The 18,305-nt window shown below is 38.2% G+C and overlaps 1 protein-coding gene and 1 long non-coding RNA gene across 2 annotated transcripts; both read left to right on the forward strand.

Moving 5' to 3' along the window:
- Positions 1 to 5,922: 5,922 nt before the first annotated feature.
- LOC118774115 (apolipoprotein L3-like) lies at positions 5,923 to 14,845 on the forward strand. The gene is made up of 8 exons (XM_036523271.1): positions 5,923 to 5,975; positions 6,113 to 6,209; positions 7,480 to 7,583; positions 7,813 to 7,896; positions 8,340 to 8,407; positions 9,530 to 9,610; positions 12,225 to 12,279; positions 14,030 to 14,845. Exons 1-8 carry the CDS (start codon positions 5,940 to 5,942, stop codon positions 14,843 to 14,845), a joined length of 1,341 nt encoding a protein of 446 aa, XP_036379164.1. The 5' UTR covers positions 5,923 to 5,939.
- LOC118773921 lies at positions 12,243 to 14,101 on the forward strand. Its single transcript, XR_005004790.1, has 3 exons — positions 12,243 to 12,279; positions 13,483 to 13,668; positions 14,030 to 14,101. It is a non-coding gene; the product is annotated as an uncharacterized LOC118773921 (long non-coding RNA).
- Positions 14,846 to 18,305: the final 3,460 nt, after the last annotated feature.

Consider the following 18,305-nt stretch of genomic DNA (forward strand, 5'->3'; position numbering starts at 1 on the left):
AAAAAGTCTAGTCCTCCCAAGTAAGACAACCCCACTTTTCAGATGTAATTTCTGAAGTAGAAAAAAACAACATTGTCTTACATTCAGGCCAATATGGAAAGTCCGAGTATTTCTTCAACACTATTTAGTCTATTAGTTTTGGCACTAGGTCAAAAGGTGCAGGAGCTGTACCTATTTTAAGTGCTACAAACTGATTGTATCTTAGCAGCTATGCCATTTACATTTACATTTATTCATTTAGCATTTGAACATTGAACTATGTGTTCATTTCCCAGTTAGGACCTGACATGTAATGATGTAATGATATGCAAAAAAATTGGTCGCAATATCTGCTTTTCTTTGTGTGGTCTGTGCCTTGTGATGTCCATTGGAACAAATGTCATTAAAATCTAAGTACATGGACACATGGGTGTTTAAACCGGTTTTTCAGTGTAGCACCCCAAAGTGGCCAAATTTCACTAAGCTCGGTGTGTGCCACCCAGGCCTTGTGGTAAGCATGTGTACCAAGTTTTATGCCAATGAACAAAAGCATTGCAGAGATATGGCCACTCTTCCTTTATGGCGCCTTCATGGGCAAATTTGTGGGTACAATGCGGCCATATTGTTCAACCTGGCAACTATCCTTTAACAACTGTTAAAGACAATGGTCCAAAGAGGTAATACACAAAACCTCGTTGTGCCATAACTCTAGGAGGAGATGGTTGAATGTGTTTCTGACAAAATTAAAGATGGATGAAACACAAAATGGCTGATGTGGAGGTTTCACGTTCCCAGTTAGGATCCTTAACTTTGATGAAGCACAAGAAATTTAGTTGAACTATCTGCTTTCGTGCCAGAGTAATGGGGATTTAAAAGGTTTTTTTTAATGGCCAAGTGGCCAAATTTCATGAAACTTGGTGCTTACCCAGTAGTCCTAATACCAACAAAATGTACCAAGTTAGGCATCACTCCAACAAAGCACTGCTGAGATATGACTCATTTCTTGTTTTGGTGTCTTCGCCATGGAATTTCATTGGACGACAGCGGCCACATCGTTTGCCCTAGCAAAATTCTTTGAATAACTTTTGGTCAGAACCCTCTGTAGATGATACAGACCAAATTTGGTGGTGATAGGATCAACGGTCTAGGACCAATTCGCAAAAGTAGACTTTTAGAAAAATTCAAAATATGATTTTTTTTTTCAAAAATCCAATACAGTTGATGAATCTAGTCAATTCATTGTGACCCAGGGATTCAGGAGAAATAAAGATCACAACTCTAGGACAAATGGTTGAAAAGTTATAAGCAAAAATGTACTCTGAAATTTGGCCTGTTGGTGGCACTACAGAGATGGATGGATTGACCCCAAAATTCCACCAAAACCCACCTACGGCTTCTATGGCCTGCCATAGAAAACCATTGAAAAAATAATACCAAGATGGCCCAAAAAACAAAATGGCCGACACAGTTCATAATTTCCCTGCTAGGGTCCTTTACTGTGATGATGCACAAGAAATTTGGTTGACACATCTGTTCTGGTTCGAAAGTGAGAGGCATTTGAATTTTTTTTTTTTTTTTTCTGGTATAGCACCCCTATGTGGCCAAATTTCACAAAACTTGGTGGATACCCAATATTCTCCCTGGCAATAAAGTATACCAAGTTTGGCGTGACTCCAACTAAGCATTGCTGACATATGGCTCACTTGCTGTTTTGGCGTCTTCGCCATGGAATTTCATTGGACAACAGCGGCCAATATGGTGGACTTTAACGCCAAATTTCATAAAAATCCACCAAGGGGTTCTACGGGCTACCGTAGACTCCTATTGCAGAAAGTATAATACTAGTGAAAAATTCTAACAATTACAATAGGTGCCTTGCACCTACGGTGCTTAGCCCCTAATTACAGAGTAAACTGGACATAAGGAACACACTTCGGGTGTCACTGTCTCCCATCACCCCTAGATGGGACCGTCTTGTTGCTGGGAAACAAGCTCAGGGCTCCCACTGATTCAGCGCCATGGTGAGTTGCAATGTTTTTATTATATGGTCATTCGAGAAAAATATCCACTTTATGTTTTTATATCATCACGTTAGACCAACTTAAACTAAAATGTTATGGAAAATGAGCTATACTAAACTGTTAATGTTGTCATTAATCCACACAGATAAGTGTCAGGAGTTTCTCCTGACAGCGGTGAATGGCACGGTGGCGTGGGCCGAGCTACGTCCCCCCTTATAGTTCCTTTTGTGTTGTGTGTCTGCGTGGTGTAAGTCTGTGTGTGGAGCCTCCCCTGCAGTGGTAGGACCCCCCCGGTGTGGAAGAGTGGTCCTTTCTCCCCCGGGTGGCGGGGGTGCCAGATCAGAGTGTACTGCAGTTTATGGTGTGTGGGATTACGCTCCTGCTATCTGGGTCCAGGAAGGGGAGGACTGGAGTTAGTGGCAGGGTGGGAAAGGAGAACAGCTGCGGGCAGGAGTCGTATGAGTGTCTTTGTTTTCATACCCCCAATAACACACCCACAATAACCCTGTTGATCATTTACAAACTGGTAAATGTTTTTGAGGATCCTACATGTATGTGGCTAGTTAACCTGATGGTAAGCAATCTTGGTTAGATAGCTAACATTAATGTCAGTGAGGTGTTATGGAACTTAGCTAATCAAATTACATTGCAAAAGACTTTCTCTTATAAATTAGCCTTCAAATTAGCCTTAACAAATTTACGCTTTGCACAGCATTGCTTCACTCTGTCTCTGGCAGACTCGTCGTCAATTTTAGGATCAGGCTTACTTAGCCTGGCAGTTACTCTTCTTCTGGCAATTGATAACTGATCAGGTCTATTTTTACAAGGCTTAACACGAATTCTACGAAGAAGCAACCATTTCATCACTCGGTTTGTTCACTGTTTGTCGTCGCAAGAAGGAAAATGGCCATATATGCAGCCAGCGTTGTGCTACAGAACACGAGCTTTACAACGAGGTATTACACTCTATGGTTATATGAAAGATCGCGGAGTTATATCGCGCTCAAAAATGCTAACATTGGCTAAACTTTCAAAAAAAATTAGAGGACTTAAGTAGACAAAATGTAGTAAAATAAACATATTTGTGTGTAGTTTGTACATTTTATGACAATAGTGTTGTAGAAGACATGTTATAGAAGCTAACTAACCAAAAATCTGAAAACTGATGAGTGGAAGCAAAAACGTCATTTTTGCCTACCGTGTCTTGCCTTAACTTCAGCAACAGTGATTGTATTCTGTGTGCAAAGTTGCCACTATTTTCTAGCCCAATGTTAGGCATGTGTGGAGAAGCTAACTGATGCTTCTCCACTGTCCCTTCGTTCCTAAAATAAACGCAGGGAGATCGCTACGCATAGCGAGTGTGCTCAGGCGTATGATGGGTGCCTCACTAGTTGCTAGCCGGTTTCCTACAGCACAGTAGTTCGGTACTATGTAATGTAGTTCCGAATGATTTCCGGGTTTGGTTTTCAGTCCATTAAACAACACTCCTCCAGTTATCGTTATATTTAGTTATAGTACTCGTTACGTTTTGTTTAGTTTTGCAGTTTAAGTAGGTACCATGTACCTTGGTTGTTTGTGTTCTCCCGCTCTCTCTCCCTCCCTCCCTCCCTGATGCGCGGTCTCGGTGTGTGGAGGAAGCCAGCTGCTCGGGGAAGGAGGTGGTCAGAGGAAGCGCGCGCCCTGAGCTGAGCTGGTGTCTGTGCAGGCCTGCATGCTGCAGCTGGGTGCAGCTGACTAATTTGAGTTCATTTTGTTTAAGTTATTAACTTGTTTTTTTTGTTCTTCTATTGGAATTTTGTTTTGGTTTTCGTGTCTGCACTCCCTCTATGAGGAACATTGGTGGCTCCCATTTTGCCTTAAGTAATGAATAAAAATCTTTCCCTGGGAATCGTGAGACCTGCTTCATTACTGCTGAGCTGGTGTGGCCACTTAGTGTCATCCTGGAGACTCAGGTTGTTGCCTAGGTCTTACAGCATGACTGACACTTTGTAACATTATCAGTTTTAACTGCACTAATATAATAAAACCAAGCAAGTTTACACACTGCACTTGTATGGTTGATGTAACAAGAATCAAATTAATTGCCCTCTTACATGTGGGTTGCTCCCCATGTCAGATTAGCATTGCAAGTTGTGCATTTTACATTTACATTTATTTGGCAGATGCTTTTATCCAAAGTGACTTACAAGTGAAGTAAAACTCAGCAGACATTTGTCCTCAAAAGAATCATACATGGAAAACAGCAGATGAATTTCCATTACACCAAAAAAAAAGTTGGCACTGTGATCCAGGTATTGTAACTTTTGAAAGACTGAAGGCATGTTCTATGCTTATGTTGACTTGTTTTAGGGAAAAAAAACCCAATCCAGTGTTGAAAAAGCACATCAAAACACAGCCTCCCTCCCTCATAAGACAACAGATTGCCTTATTCTTGAAAGTTAAACTGGATTAAACCAAGTTTAACTTGAAAGTTAAACCACCTTTGACTTTGATTTGGCCACTCAATTTGGCACATTCAATTTCTTGTTTTTTAAGCCACTCTAGGGCTGCTTTGGCTTTGTGTTTGGGGTCATTGTCCTGTTGCAAGATAGATCTCCATCCCAGTTTCAGGTCTTTTGCAGACTGTTTGAGATTTTACTGAAGGCTCTACCTAATTTTTTCTCTCTCCATTCATACTTTGATTTTGACAAGCATACTAGTCTCTGCTGATGAAAAGCAACCCAATAACATAATGCTGCCATTGCCATATACTTCGTAGTCGGGATGGTGTTGTCAAAATGATAAGCAGTGGTCCTTGGTTGCTTCTCTGACCAATGCCCTTCTTCGTACCTGGTCGACAAAGATTCTGGGGAGTGCTCCTTCCATTTCTCGATTTTACAGTGCTTTGTGGGATACTCAAGTTTGGGTGATGTGGGAGGTGGGATGTAAATGCTTTTTCCAATGAAGATTTTTTTAAAAGAGCTGTGTGTTTAGCCCAATTTATTTATTTTTCTGTCTGCAGTGCTCCGCCGACAGTCGCTCCGCACAAAAGAAAAAAGAACTGGCCGGCCAAACTGACCAGAACAAAATCAAAACCAAAACTAAAAAGAAGCAACACCCCCCCGGTAACGACAATTCAGAACAATCCTTCAATAACCCCGGCTCAACAACGCACCCGCAGTTCGCAATTAACATCCCTGATTGAGAGGCTCAACTCGGCGGCAACTGTCAGCTTACCTCCTGACCTGGCATTTTATTTCCAGTTCCAGTAATACAAACAACAATTAATTCCAATAATATAAACAACATCCTACAAGGTAAGATTTTTTTCATTTTGATTCTGAAATTGAAAGTTACAGGTGATCAGAAAAAGGTTTTGCTTAAACACAAATAATACCATTTTCCCGCCATATAAGAGAAGAGCAACATCTGTTGATGATGTTCAGATGAAAGGAAAAGCAGACATCCTGTAACCGTAACTTTTTACAAAATATTATAGTTAGGCCTATACATTTGTGTAATTTTTAAGAATCGATACATGGCATATTAAAATAATGCCATAGGCTAATTTATATTAATACAAGCAATAACATGTATGTAAATAATTGCGATCCAGGCTTTATTTAGCTTTTGCTCGTTTTAATAAATCACCGTCAGGCAGCACACCGACATACGTGAACACTTCTCTATGAACTCCCCAAGGTCCCGTAGTCCCCGTTTCTCTGTATTATTGTATATCACACAGTATATGCGCAAAAGCATAAGACTACCATATATGACAATGTATAGTGAATTCCTATTAACCTAAACAAATATTCTTGCCCTGTCATTGTCAATCTAGAGTTTATCACGATGGGAAATGAACAGAGCCTTCTAGAGAAGCGTGGATACACCCTGGTGGGAGAAGTTGTGCAGACAGATTTTGTGAGAACTGTTCTAGTGAAAGATAAAAAAGATCAAATGCAATATATTGCAAAGGAGATCAGAATAAAAAATGTAAGTAAAGACTTTTATAGGTGGCATTTTATTTCTTTTATTTTATTAGTATGGATAATATTCCCAAAATGCTGGGAATCAAAAATATACCATAACCAAAACTGAAGCAGGCATATGCTGCTTGTTATGCTTTGCAGGTGCCCGAGAATCTCCAGAGAGAAATACAAGCAGCGGTGGGTACTCTAACAAATCTGAAACATCCCAACATTCTAAAGTGGAAACAGACACATAAAGGTAATGCCTTTAAATCTAACACACCCACGCTCATAAGATCATTTCAACCGAGACAATATTTCTTAATCTTAACAGTTGAGGCGGTGAAACTAGGTTTAATTTATCATAAACATATTTAGGGTCACAACAGTAATGCAAACTTCACATATAGCAGATACAACCATCTGTACATATCTTGTCTATACTGTACATACAACCCTTATATATACACTCCACTTCACCCCCTATGTATAACACATTAATATATTATACATATTTAATAATCTGTTAACATTGTACATACTGTAAAATATAGTATCACCTATACTGGAATAATTACTCTTACCCACACTTTCTGTAAATAATACTATTCTTTTGCACTTCTGGTTAGATGCTAACTGCATTTCATTGGCTTTGTACCTCTACTCTGCACAATGACAATAAAATTGAATCTAATCTAATATAATCTAATAAATTTCAGTAGTTTATGCAAACTGTTTGAAAGTTGCTGAATTTGTCATATTTCATGTACCTGAGTTAGGAGGTTTTATCACAAATCACAAAAAATAGGCAAAAAAGTTTCAGAACTATTGCAATAAAGAGAACAAGCATAATTTAAAACAATTCTCGCCATACCTCAAAACTGCTACAAATGGCAGGTAACAAACAGCTTTACACAATTCAGTGTGTCAAGATAAATATATGGATAATCTTGTAATAATATGGATAATAAATAGTGTAACCTAGCTGACAGAGTTCATATGACCATATTCTTGATACTGTATATGAAGGTTTTAATATTCTGCCACTTGTGCACTGCCTGTGCACTGTTTGTTGCATACTCTGCTAAATGGATTGCTACTTCTTGGAAGTGACTCAGATGGGAAGTGACTCATTCCTACCAGAGAGGGAAGCCAGATGGACAATGCCTTTCCTCTCCTTATCTCTACCTCATTTGTCAACTGCACTCTCTTCACCACTTTTTTTATTTTTGCAAAGTGGTCATGCAATGCATTGAGCTGTTTTTATTTTAGTAGCTGTTATATTTCCATGAATAAAATATAAATTTAATGGTCAACACAGATCACCACAGCAAGCCACCTAAAACCATGGGGTTTTGGGATATCATGCTGTTGTCCAGGGTGATGGAAATTTTGTCCTTGCCAACACTTTGTCTTTCCCTGTACTTTTACCTGTTATTCTACATAACATATTCAATAAATAAATAATACCATACATATGTGGTTACAGTTATGTATTCATAAACATGAAAATAATACTCCCTTTTCAGACAGGGATACAATGTGTGTAGTCATGGAGTACTGCGAGGGTGGAGATTTCTCCCAAACAATTGCCAGGCAGAAAAAAACTCGCAGACGTTTCTCAGAGGAGCAGGTAAGCCAGCTCAAAAAGATCTGAGTATGGTAATCACACACTGTAAGCGTTAGGTGAGATTTCATAATACTGAACATGCTTTTCCTATAGATGTATATTTGCAGTCATATAATCTATGGAAAAATGATAGTTCCTTATTATGTTTGTTTCAATAAGATGTTTTTGTTTGCTTTTCCTGTGGCACCTAAAAAATATATCCACTATCCACTATCCATGTCTAAATTCACAGGTCCTGGATTTGTTTGTACAAATCTGCATGGCCTTGAAATATCTGCATGACCAGGGCATTCCTCACAAGGACCTAAAACCTCAGGTGCAGACAATTTTGACTGAAAGAAAACATTTAACTTTTTACTTGACCATGTTCCAGAAATGCCATGTTGTGAGCAAATAGTACTACATTTTTTATGTTTGTTTGTCACAGAATTAAATGATCGAATTGAAAAGTTAATGAATTATAATCTTAATTCTGGAAGACTTTTGCAGACCCTCCCATACTAAACAGTGAATATGCACATTGAATTTTGTCAATTTTGTTTTCTCTTTTATTGACTGGGTGTTTTGGCATCAGGAGTCTGTGAGAGCAACAATTAAATCCAAGCAAAAAAAAAAAAAAGAAAAAGAAATGAACTGAAATAATGATGTAATGATAGCGATTTTATTTGGTTTAAATGACATGACCAATATAAAACTTTATTTTGTTAAGTAATAGTAATGAATTTCACCAATATTTTGATACATTTTATATCCAACCAGAACATTTTCTTGACCAAAGCTGGGATAATTCGATTGGATACAAGTGGAATTACAAGAGGCCTTGATAGGTACTTTGTCTTTTATATTACTGCTAATATGAAACCCACACTCAAATTAGCGAAGAGCTAACTTTTTCATATGAAAGTACATTAATTTTTTATATATTTAAAAATGTATTCATATGAATTGCCACAAGATATAAAACGGAGCTGAACAGTCACTTCTCAGGGGTTGTGAGTACCTAAGATCAGTGCTGTCCAATTCATTTCACTTCAGGACTAGTGTGCACAGTCTAAATTCATAACTGTCCAATGATTATCATTTCTTTTCTACTTTTCAATGACAATGGTCTTAATTTCTGAGGCTACCTGCCTTAGATGTTTCCCTTATCAGCTAGTATCACTTCTTTATCTAGTTCTAAAACAAAGGTACGGCCATTGCTTTAGGAGAATGTCCAATGAATCAGTTATAGTTGATACTCCACTTGAACAAGGATAACATAAGGTGGAGATAGAGCTGGCTTACCTTGTACTGCACAATTGCTGCCATACTGTATTGACTGCAACTAAAGTTATAGCACATGATTTCCATTGAATACTGGCATATGGCCAGATGACTGCCTGGACTTCTTTTACAGTCCAAGGCTGAATTTTTGGAATGGATTCCATAATATTTGTAGCAATTGCATTAGTATTTGCTTTCCTCCATTTCCCATTCCAAGTAATTTGGCATCTGCCATGATAGCAGGATGAGCTGAAAATAGTCTGAATGACAAAAACAAAACTACTGTGTATGGTGTCTAAATGACTGTAAGGGAATCAGTCTGGCTCCTACTCTACAGCAGAAAAACTATAACAGCTGGACCATAACCAGAACCAAATTTGTATATATCATCTTCAATAATTTTTTTTTTTTTAATTTTCTTGCATCAGATAGTTATCTTGAGTTGTATGGACTAATAAAACCATTTGTTGGACATGGCACTGGAGTTGTATAGCAATACTTTATCCCAGTTGTTTACAGCAGACTGTTATTGTTTGTGATATCAGTCCTGATTCTGAGTGAAATTGTTCAGCTGAAAGAGAATCCCATTTAAGGCTGTCTTGATTTGACTATTAACACAGGCTTTTAAATGAGACAAACTCTTGACATATCAGTGCCATTTAAATAAACTGTTTCTGTTCTGTCAGCACTTTGGCAAGATCAGAATTGCAGTCACAATATTACACACCTCTGGAGATTTTGGAAGGCAAGTCACATGATGAGAAAAGGTATGTGAGGGACCCCAGAGACGGGTGAAGCACTGGTGAGTGGGGCACCCTGGGATGGGAGAAGTACGGCACGAGAATGCGTGAGGGACGCCATGGTGCGTGAAGCGCATGGGCGCGCTTCCCGAAGGGGAGGGCTGTGTGACGGACTGCCGTCACTACGGTTGAGTATGCGCTTTGACTGCCATACCAACAAGCCTGGCTCTTTGGCGTCGCGGTCAAAGTCGCATGGTTGGTACCCCGTAGACCCGGGTTCAAGGCCGGGCAGGGCGACTGCTCTCGCCCTTTGCTACAAGGTACTTTATATACTTTGCTCTATATTAAAGTCTTGTTCACAGGAGAAAAACAAGAATATTGCTGCTTATTAAAATGTAGATTTGATACCATAATATATGCAAGCATAATTCTTGTTAATGCTTGTTGCTAATACTAACCACATATGAATATAAATGAATATATCAGTATATTATTTCATGTGTGTGCAAACCCTCCTTTTGTTATTCTAGAAACATATGACAAGATATGACAAAATCAGTGAGGTAAAATGAATGCATGAATGCTACCATAACTACTAATATGAAAAATTTTAAGTTTTCCATAGTTGTGTACCCATATATACTTACTTATCTAAAAGGAACTCCATTTTTGAACTCCCAGAACAACCTTTGTATAAATAAACAGTAAATTTAAATAAATTTTGCTCTGCCACATACAGTTAAAAACACCTTTACGTGCCTGGATTCATATTAGCGTTTCAGAGGACACTATTTTTCTTCAGGGAACCCCAATCCCAAAAGGCCTCTCCAGCAGTTCAATTTCTGAAGAATGTAATTATGAAGACTGGTCATGTTGTTAGAGCCCAGTTATGCTGAACAGAACAAACACAGCTCTATACAGAGAGGCCAGCTCAGGGGCCAGCCCTCAGCCTACTTCCAGGGGCCCCACCCAACTCAACAGTGATGGGGCTCTAACTATCAGACAGCTTATATGTAGCCTGAGAGAAAGTATATGTAACATATAACAAGACATACAATTTCAGCTATTTATATTGCCTAGTTTGGCACCACAGTTCTCAAAGAGGGTTACATAATTAGGCCAAATCAAACAACTATTTGTATGTACATTCCAATTTTATGCACTCATAATTGCCTACAAGCCAACAGATTAAACACTCTAAGAAAATTTGAATTGATTAACAAATTAAGTATTTATTATTTGAATAAATTAACATAGACCTACAGATTTTCTCTTGAGCAATCATGATTCATGCGAATGCTCAAGCATCTGCGTCAGTGCATACTATACAAGTACAGTACTATGTTCTGCCTTGAGGAGTAGAGCACAATGTCACAATAAAGTGACTTTTTTTTGCCATCGAAAAAGTCGGTGTCCGGTTCTAGGGCTCAGCCTGTGCTCAAAGTGGACATTTTGATAGCTGAGCTGAGAACCTAAACTGTGCTATTTAAAAGCTAAAGCACTAAGACTAATGCATTTCCAGCAGAAGACAGTAAATAGGGCTAGCGTTTCCCAAACCTCTCCTGGAGGACCCCTTGTCCTGCATGTTTTAGATCTCTCTCTGTTCCAACACAGCTGATTCAAATGATCAGCTCCTTATGAACTCCTGAAGCTGCTTAAAAACAAACTGATCATTTGAATCAGCTGTGTTGGAGCAGGGAGAGATCTAAAACATGCAGGACAAGGGGTCCTCCAGGAGAGATTTGGGAAACACTGCGATAGATATTAATGGGGCAGGAAGATCACTTTGGAGCCGATTACAGAAATTGTTCAGCAGAGTGATTAGCACCATTTACTGTCCTCTGCTGGAAATGCATTAATAGACACCCCTTTTCTTTGGTGCTTTAGCTTTAAATAGCACAGTTTAGGTTCTGAGTCGCTCAGCTATCAAGTTGTCCACTTTGAGCACAGGCTGAGCCCTAGAACTGTACACCGACTTCTTCGATGGCAAATTGTGATCACGTGAATAGTGGTTTTGCCGTGACCTGGTCCAAGTGGTCATTTAAGTAGATGTTCCTCCGTCCTTTTTGGGTAAGCATTTGTTCAAGCCCTGGTCTAACAGCAAGTACCATTTGTTGTGTAAGAGTCTGTGTCAAGGTTAACAGGGAAAGGACCCAGGCGCAGACAAGCAGGCAGTAAAAGGAGATCCTTTAATTACAGATCCAAACGCACAGGCAAAGTTGTAATGAAAAAACCAGTCCAAAGTCAATAACCAAAAAATCCACAGGAAAAAAAACACAGTATCAAAAATGGCAGGCAAAAAGGGAGAATCAGGAATAGGCAGAGTCAAAAACCAAACAGATCGGAACGAACAAATGACAAGAACAACACAGGAACAAAGCTGAGACGATCAGGCAATGAACAAAGGAAACAGCAGGGTATATATACATGGGCTGGTGATGAGAGAACAGGGAACAGGTGCGCAGGGTGGGCTTCAGGTGGTTGGCGTGACAAAACAAAAGCACATGCACAGAAAAACAAACAAAAGACACACCCACACTGACAGACGGGGAGAAACCAGCCGCTCAGGCTGGAGTGCTGACAGTCTGCTAAGATAGTATGTTTCAAAATAGTACTAAATTATATTTATCTATTTTTCCAGTGATGTTTGGTCGTTGGGCTGTGTGCTGTATGAGTTGTGCATGCTGGAGGCTGCAGTGAGTATTATTCATTTATTTATAAATGTATTTATTAAAAAAAAAGTTCAGTATACTCATTTTCAAAGAAGAAATAGCACGTTTTCTGGAAGCAGCTTTGCTCATTATAGCATCTTTCTTCATTTTCAGATGAATTTATATTATGTACCATACTTAACAGTATAATAGGCTTCGCTATAAAAGTGTTCACATTTCCTGTAATGTCTCTATAGTATTTAGTAGTTCATGTATATCAAGTGCCCCAGTGACTTCCCCAAGCACTAGCCCCCGCCTACATTTACCCATTTTTTTAATCCATACATGTCTTCTAAATTAGCTTTTTAGCCAAGGGTGACATGTGGATCCATAATTTTCCATAATGGAAAACAGGACCTATTAGAGCACATAAGCTAATAAACAACTAAATAAACTAATAAATGAATTAATAAACATACATAACATTTTAGACCCAATTTAGAAGTTCTTTTATTATAAGAAAAAACTCTAAACAAGAGTGAACAACTTGTATGTCCTCCAGTATTAAAATTCATGTAAGAGAAACAGGATCAGAATCAGAAACAGAATTTGCCAAGCATGATTCTACACATACAAGGAATTTGACTCTGGTTCCAGTGTCACTCATAGTGCTTGCATGTAGCCTCAAAGTGACAACAACATATACCAAACAACAGGAGTGTTACAAAAAACAACACCAGTAGTGCAGGACACATACATGGAATAGGGATGGAATGAATGAGGTATATGAACAGCTATTGCACAATGAACATGAATTAAAGTATGCATGAGTGCAGGCTATGGAAATGTACAAATATTAGTTATGTACAGCTATTGCACCATGAGGATGAGTCAAGGTGAACATGAGTGCAGGCTATGGATAAGCACAACTATTAGTTTTATTGACTATGAAAATAGTGAACAAGGTTTCAAATGCCAAATATACAAAAAACAGAAATAATATGGAACATCATTAAAGTTCAAATGTTCATTTTTATTTTATACTTTGTGCAATACATAGAAAATCACAAATTGAATGGAATGTTACTTTGGGTTCCTTTCAGATATGGTTGTGTTAAACAGTGCTATTCTTTCATAGGACTGAACACGGCTTACATAATTCATAAATGAATACACTTTATATAACCTTCAGATCAAGCATTTGGTTATAATTGTTATTAATGACTGCCTGATTCCTTTCTGCTTCAGTTTTCAGCATTAAGCAAAACTGATTTAATTTCCAAACTGAAGATAGATCCAGCCCCACTCATCTCAACGCATTTCCCAAATTTTTGTCATCTTGGGAAAGATCTCCTGCAGATGTTTGCAGTGAACAGACTGTCTGTCAATGACATACTGAAGAAACCATTCATTCTAAAATTCTGTATTCAAAAGGTAAAAACCCTTCTCCTCTCTTTTTACTTTTCAAAATAAATGATAAGATAAAGTAAAAAATTCTGAATAAAAAGTAACCTGTTAAACCTCCCCATGTGGCATTAAGCCATTTTGCTGGCTATGAAAAATGTGGAAATTGATTGAAATGATTGTTCATGTTGTTGTACAGACACTCCCATATATCCTCTATCTTATTCATGGAGATATTTACTTTAACAGTGTCTCAGGTCTTTTTATATTGCTACTAAATCAATATGTAAATCAAATATGTCACAAACAATGCACACTGTTATGCAATACAGACAAATTAATGCAAACCAAGGCTAATTACATCTGTAAACTGTAACTTCTATTTTTACAGTTCAAGAAAATTGTTGAAGAACTCCAGCAAAAAGTGAATGAGCTGGAAGACATTCTTCGCCAAATGGAGCGCATGCATTATAATACCACAGCGGGCAGTCTGACTGGAGGGGTAGTTGGTGCAACAGGGGGCATCCTATGCATTACGGGTCTCATTCTGGCCCCCTTCACTCTGGGTGCCTCTCTGATTGTGACCGGGGTGGGAACTGGACTGGCTGTTGCAGGAGGGGTAACCGGTGCAGCCTCAAATATCACCAACATGGTGAAGCAGTCCACTGTTCGCAGCACCATACAGAACATTATGGATGAGGTCCAGGATAAGATGGATTTGTGTGTTGCATGCCTCCAGATCATTGATTATGTTAGTGAGGCACTGAACGCGACCCAATCCATTAGTGGTGTGGAACCAATGTCCTCTGGGAGAGGGGTAGGACAGGCTGCAGTTAGAGCCAGTAGGGGCCTTGCCGGTGTGGCAGAACTTGTCCGTCTGGTTAACGTCGTAAACATTGGCAGGGTGGCAGCACAAGCAGCCAGAGCTGTGCGTGTGGCAGAGGCAGTTACAGGGGTACTTGCTGGCCTCTTTGTTGCTCTTGATGTCTATTTCATCGCTAACGACTCCAGGGAGATACATGCAATGAGACGGGAAGGTTTTGCAGCTACATCAGAATCACAATCTGGCAATGAGACAGAAAACGAAGATGCCAGTCCAAAATCAGAAACAAGGAAATTCATACAGAAGATGAGGGAGGCGTCTGCTGAGCTACAGGAGTGTGTGACTGAGCTGTACAACATCAGTTCTGAACTTCCTGAGATATAGGCTCTAATTTCAATTATACTTCGGATATACCGTAGGCCATAATCTCAGCTGTCCCACAGATATACTGTACACCGTGTTCTTTACTATTACTCAGATTTACCATAGACCCTGTTTTTAAGTATCCCTCAGATATACTGTAGGCTCTGATCTCAACTATCTTTCAGATAATAATTGTAATCTGTAACCTGTGTTTCAGTGATTTTTCACATACACATTTCCTCTTCATTTGCATCTTTTCTAGTAGTATATATTCCTCATTCATAATTCTGCCAGCTGCCACATATGCTCTCTCTCTTTAAAGTTGCATTTTAAAAGATCTTTGGTTGCTGATGGTATGGTTGCTTAATGAATAAGCACAGAATTCTTATACGAATAAGCATATATTAAGCTACAATAATGAAGTTCTTCTGTAATTATCTGCCTATTAGGGTTTTTAGTGTGTTTCTCTTAATGTGTAGTGGGTTTTGTTATCTATTTTCCCTATTTTTACTTTTTTGTTGACATCAATGTTTGCTTAGAATAATATATTGGTGTTACAATATAATACTTTGATTTTTTGCACATAACCAATAAATAGATAAAGGGTCTCCACATCTCATAACTTGGATCTCTAGACAACATTGGAATAATGCCTGCTTTATTCAGAGAAGGCATGTGTCACCTGAAAGTAAATGGAAATCAAACACGCACTGTTGATATTATCTGTGCAATTCCATTGTGTGCAATTAAGAAGAAATTGCACATTTAATAGACAATATCCATTATATATTCCAAGTGTAGTCTGGTCTTCATTTGAGTCAGTCAAACCTTTTCCTTGGTTCATTTATATCTGAATTCCTTCTGAGTAGAGGGATCTTTTTCTCTTAATATGATGAAATCACTCTTCAGCTCCAAAACACATTTTATTATAATTCTTATTGTAATTCGTACTGCTCCAAGCAGTGTATGATGTCAGAGATTTTATTCAGTATATTTAATTTAAAGTCTTGGACTTGGCCGATCACCCAATGCTCTTTTCTAGAATGACTTACAAAGAATGAGCACAAAGCGCATGTAATAAAGTAGAGTAAAAGAGAACTGATTACGTTCATACAGGCCTCAGTCTGTAGCACTACTGGGACATACTGTATAGTGTGCACATGGTTTAATACATATAGTAACTGCAATCCAAGATACCCTGTAGTGAAACTACACAATAGGAGGAGAGTCAATGGTTTTGTAGAGGAGCGAGGGTGCAGTCCGAGTCTGAGGGTGCAGCTCTTCAGTCTGAAAAAGAAGATGGCAAGCTCGTTCCACTACACTGGGGCCAGAACAAACAGAGGACATGACTAGGATGTGGGGAGAGTATGCACAAAAGAATTACAATATAAGTAAAGATTACTTTATATTCAATTAATTTTAATTTCTTTATTCTGCCCAAGTTGAGCTCTTCATTTATTTATTATACTATTCCAAACCAAAAAACATAATTTAGTCAAAGAGTTGGCAAAAGCCAAAAAAGACAAAAACAAAAAAAATTCACATCAGACCCTCAGCTCCTAATTTGACTTGTGCAATGACAAGACTTTCCAGCACATACTGCTTTGATACTTACCCTGGTACTGTATACTGCTGGTCATCTGTTCTTGAAACTGTATGTACTGACCACTGTGCAGGTTGCTGAGGTTGTTCTCTCAAACAACAGAGAGCTTCCTGGCAAGAAATATTAAATTCATTGAATAAATACAGTTAATATTTTACAGCCAAAACAAACAAATAGCTACTATATTTACAATACAATAGATTTATTGAAGAATTAGTTTGGTTCTAGGTTTTTTGTTTGAAGGTTATTTAATTAGAGTGAAGGTGTTCACTCTAAGTAAATAACCAAAGATTATTTTACATGGGACTGTCAGTGTAGTAAAGGTTACACTAAGTACAAGTTACAATAAGTACAAGTAGAAGGGTAAAGATGGTATATATTCATGTGGTCTGAAAAGTATATTAGAGGTAGGCCTCGATGAAGCATCCCAAATAAATAATGCACACTAAAAAGCCATTTAATGGAGGCAATATTTAGCTAGGGTTTTGGTCTTTAGTCACTGGTTCGACTGTTCACTGAAAACAATTGCTGCAACTGATAATGTAATAACCACCAAGAACTATAATACTATTGACTTATTGTACTTGCTTAAAGATAAATGTCTAAATTCAAAAAGAAATTTAGCGTTGTAGTACGTATTGTAGCACCTCACTTCACAAAGAAAGAATCTCTTTCTGCAAACATAAAAACACCTGGTGAATGAAGAAGTAAAACACCATTGCCAAGACTTCCCTCTGATGGTTGTCAGTGCAAGAAATTGAAGGTCAAGCTCAGGCTGGGCTTACCTGGGGTGAAGCTGAAAAAGTGGCCAAGACCACCTGACATGACATGGACATATTGCAGCCTTATGCTCCACAGGCAGTGAAGAGAATAAGTAAGTAAGGTAGTAAGTAGAAAGGACATTCTGGAGGTGACCCAGAGCAAGGGCAACTCAGATTCTTTATCATACTACTCCAGAGTTGTATGAGTTGCCCTTGCTCTAGCCTGTAATTTGTTGCAACGTTAAAATGTACTGACAATCAGACACAAACAAAAAATGAGAGGAGTTTACTCAGGACTAGTCATTTCTGATTTCCCTGTCCTTTAATTCACCTCAGTCAGTGTAGCACCATGTAAAGTTGAGTAGCATTGCACAGCCATCTGGAATGAGTTCAATGTTGATGTCTACCGCCACCCTGTGGAGCGTTCATGTGATGTGATGCAAATTCTGTTTGAAGATTAGAATGAAGTCACAATTGAATGCTGCAAAAAGTTTTCTTCTAGTCATCACTTAATAGCCTTCTGAGTTTTGTTTTATAATTGTGTACCAAGTCAGTCATTAGAACCCCTGGGCTCAGGTGCTACATTCCCTTTGGGAAACAAAAACAAAAATAAAAACAAGGTAAGTTTTGCCTTGGCTGACAAACATGTTTAATCAAACTGTATAAAAATTTAATCATTTGAGTCTTCTGTAAACAAAAATTAATTTTGAACCCATTCAAGTATCAAAGATGGTATGTATTTTGGCTAAAGAAAAATTATTGACAGCTCAAGTAGGAAAATGCATTCATGTGTGAGTGTACAAGCAGCGCTTGATTACATCCATACTATCACTGTTAATAATAAACAATATGCTATGTTTTTGAACAGGCTCTCCATATCTGATGTACATAAAATTGATTAAAAACAGAGCCAAAGACAACAAGGTAGCAAACTATTCCCTTAATTTTTTTGTTTTTTTTTGTAAATTCTAATTTAAATCTAATCCTAAATGCCAAAATAAGTGTTGAAAGACATATAAGTAAACCTATATATATGTTTACCTATAAGTAAACATGAGCACAGTTTTACAACATAGGTATGCAAATGTCACATGGAAATTGGTTGGGATTGTTTACA

The sequence above is a fragment of the Megalops cyprinoides genome, chromosome 3 (genome assembly GCF_013368585.1).
Source record: "Megalops cyprinoides isolate fMegCyp1 chromosome 3, fMegCyp1.pri, whole genome shotgun sequence".
Taxonomy (NCBI): Eukaryota; Metazoa; Chordata; class Actinopteri; order Elopiformes; family Megalopidae; genus Megalops; species Megalops cyprinoides.

Coding starts and splice junctions, on each gene's coding strand:
- LOC118774115 (XM_036523271.1), top strand. CDS start 5,940: ATGCAATATATTGCAAAGGAGATCAGAATAAAAAAT. Junction 7,584..7,812: donor GACGTTTCTCAGAGGAGCAG/GTAAGCCAGCTC, acceptor CTAAATTCACAG/GTCCTGGATTTGTTTGTACA. Junction 8,408..9,529: donor ATTACAAGAGGCCTTGATAG/GTACTTTGTCTT, acceptor CTGTTCTGTCAG/CACTTTGGCAAGATCAGAAT.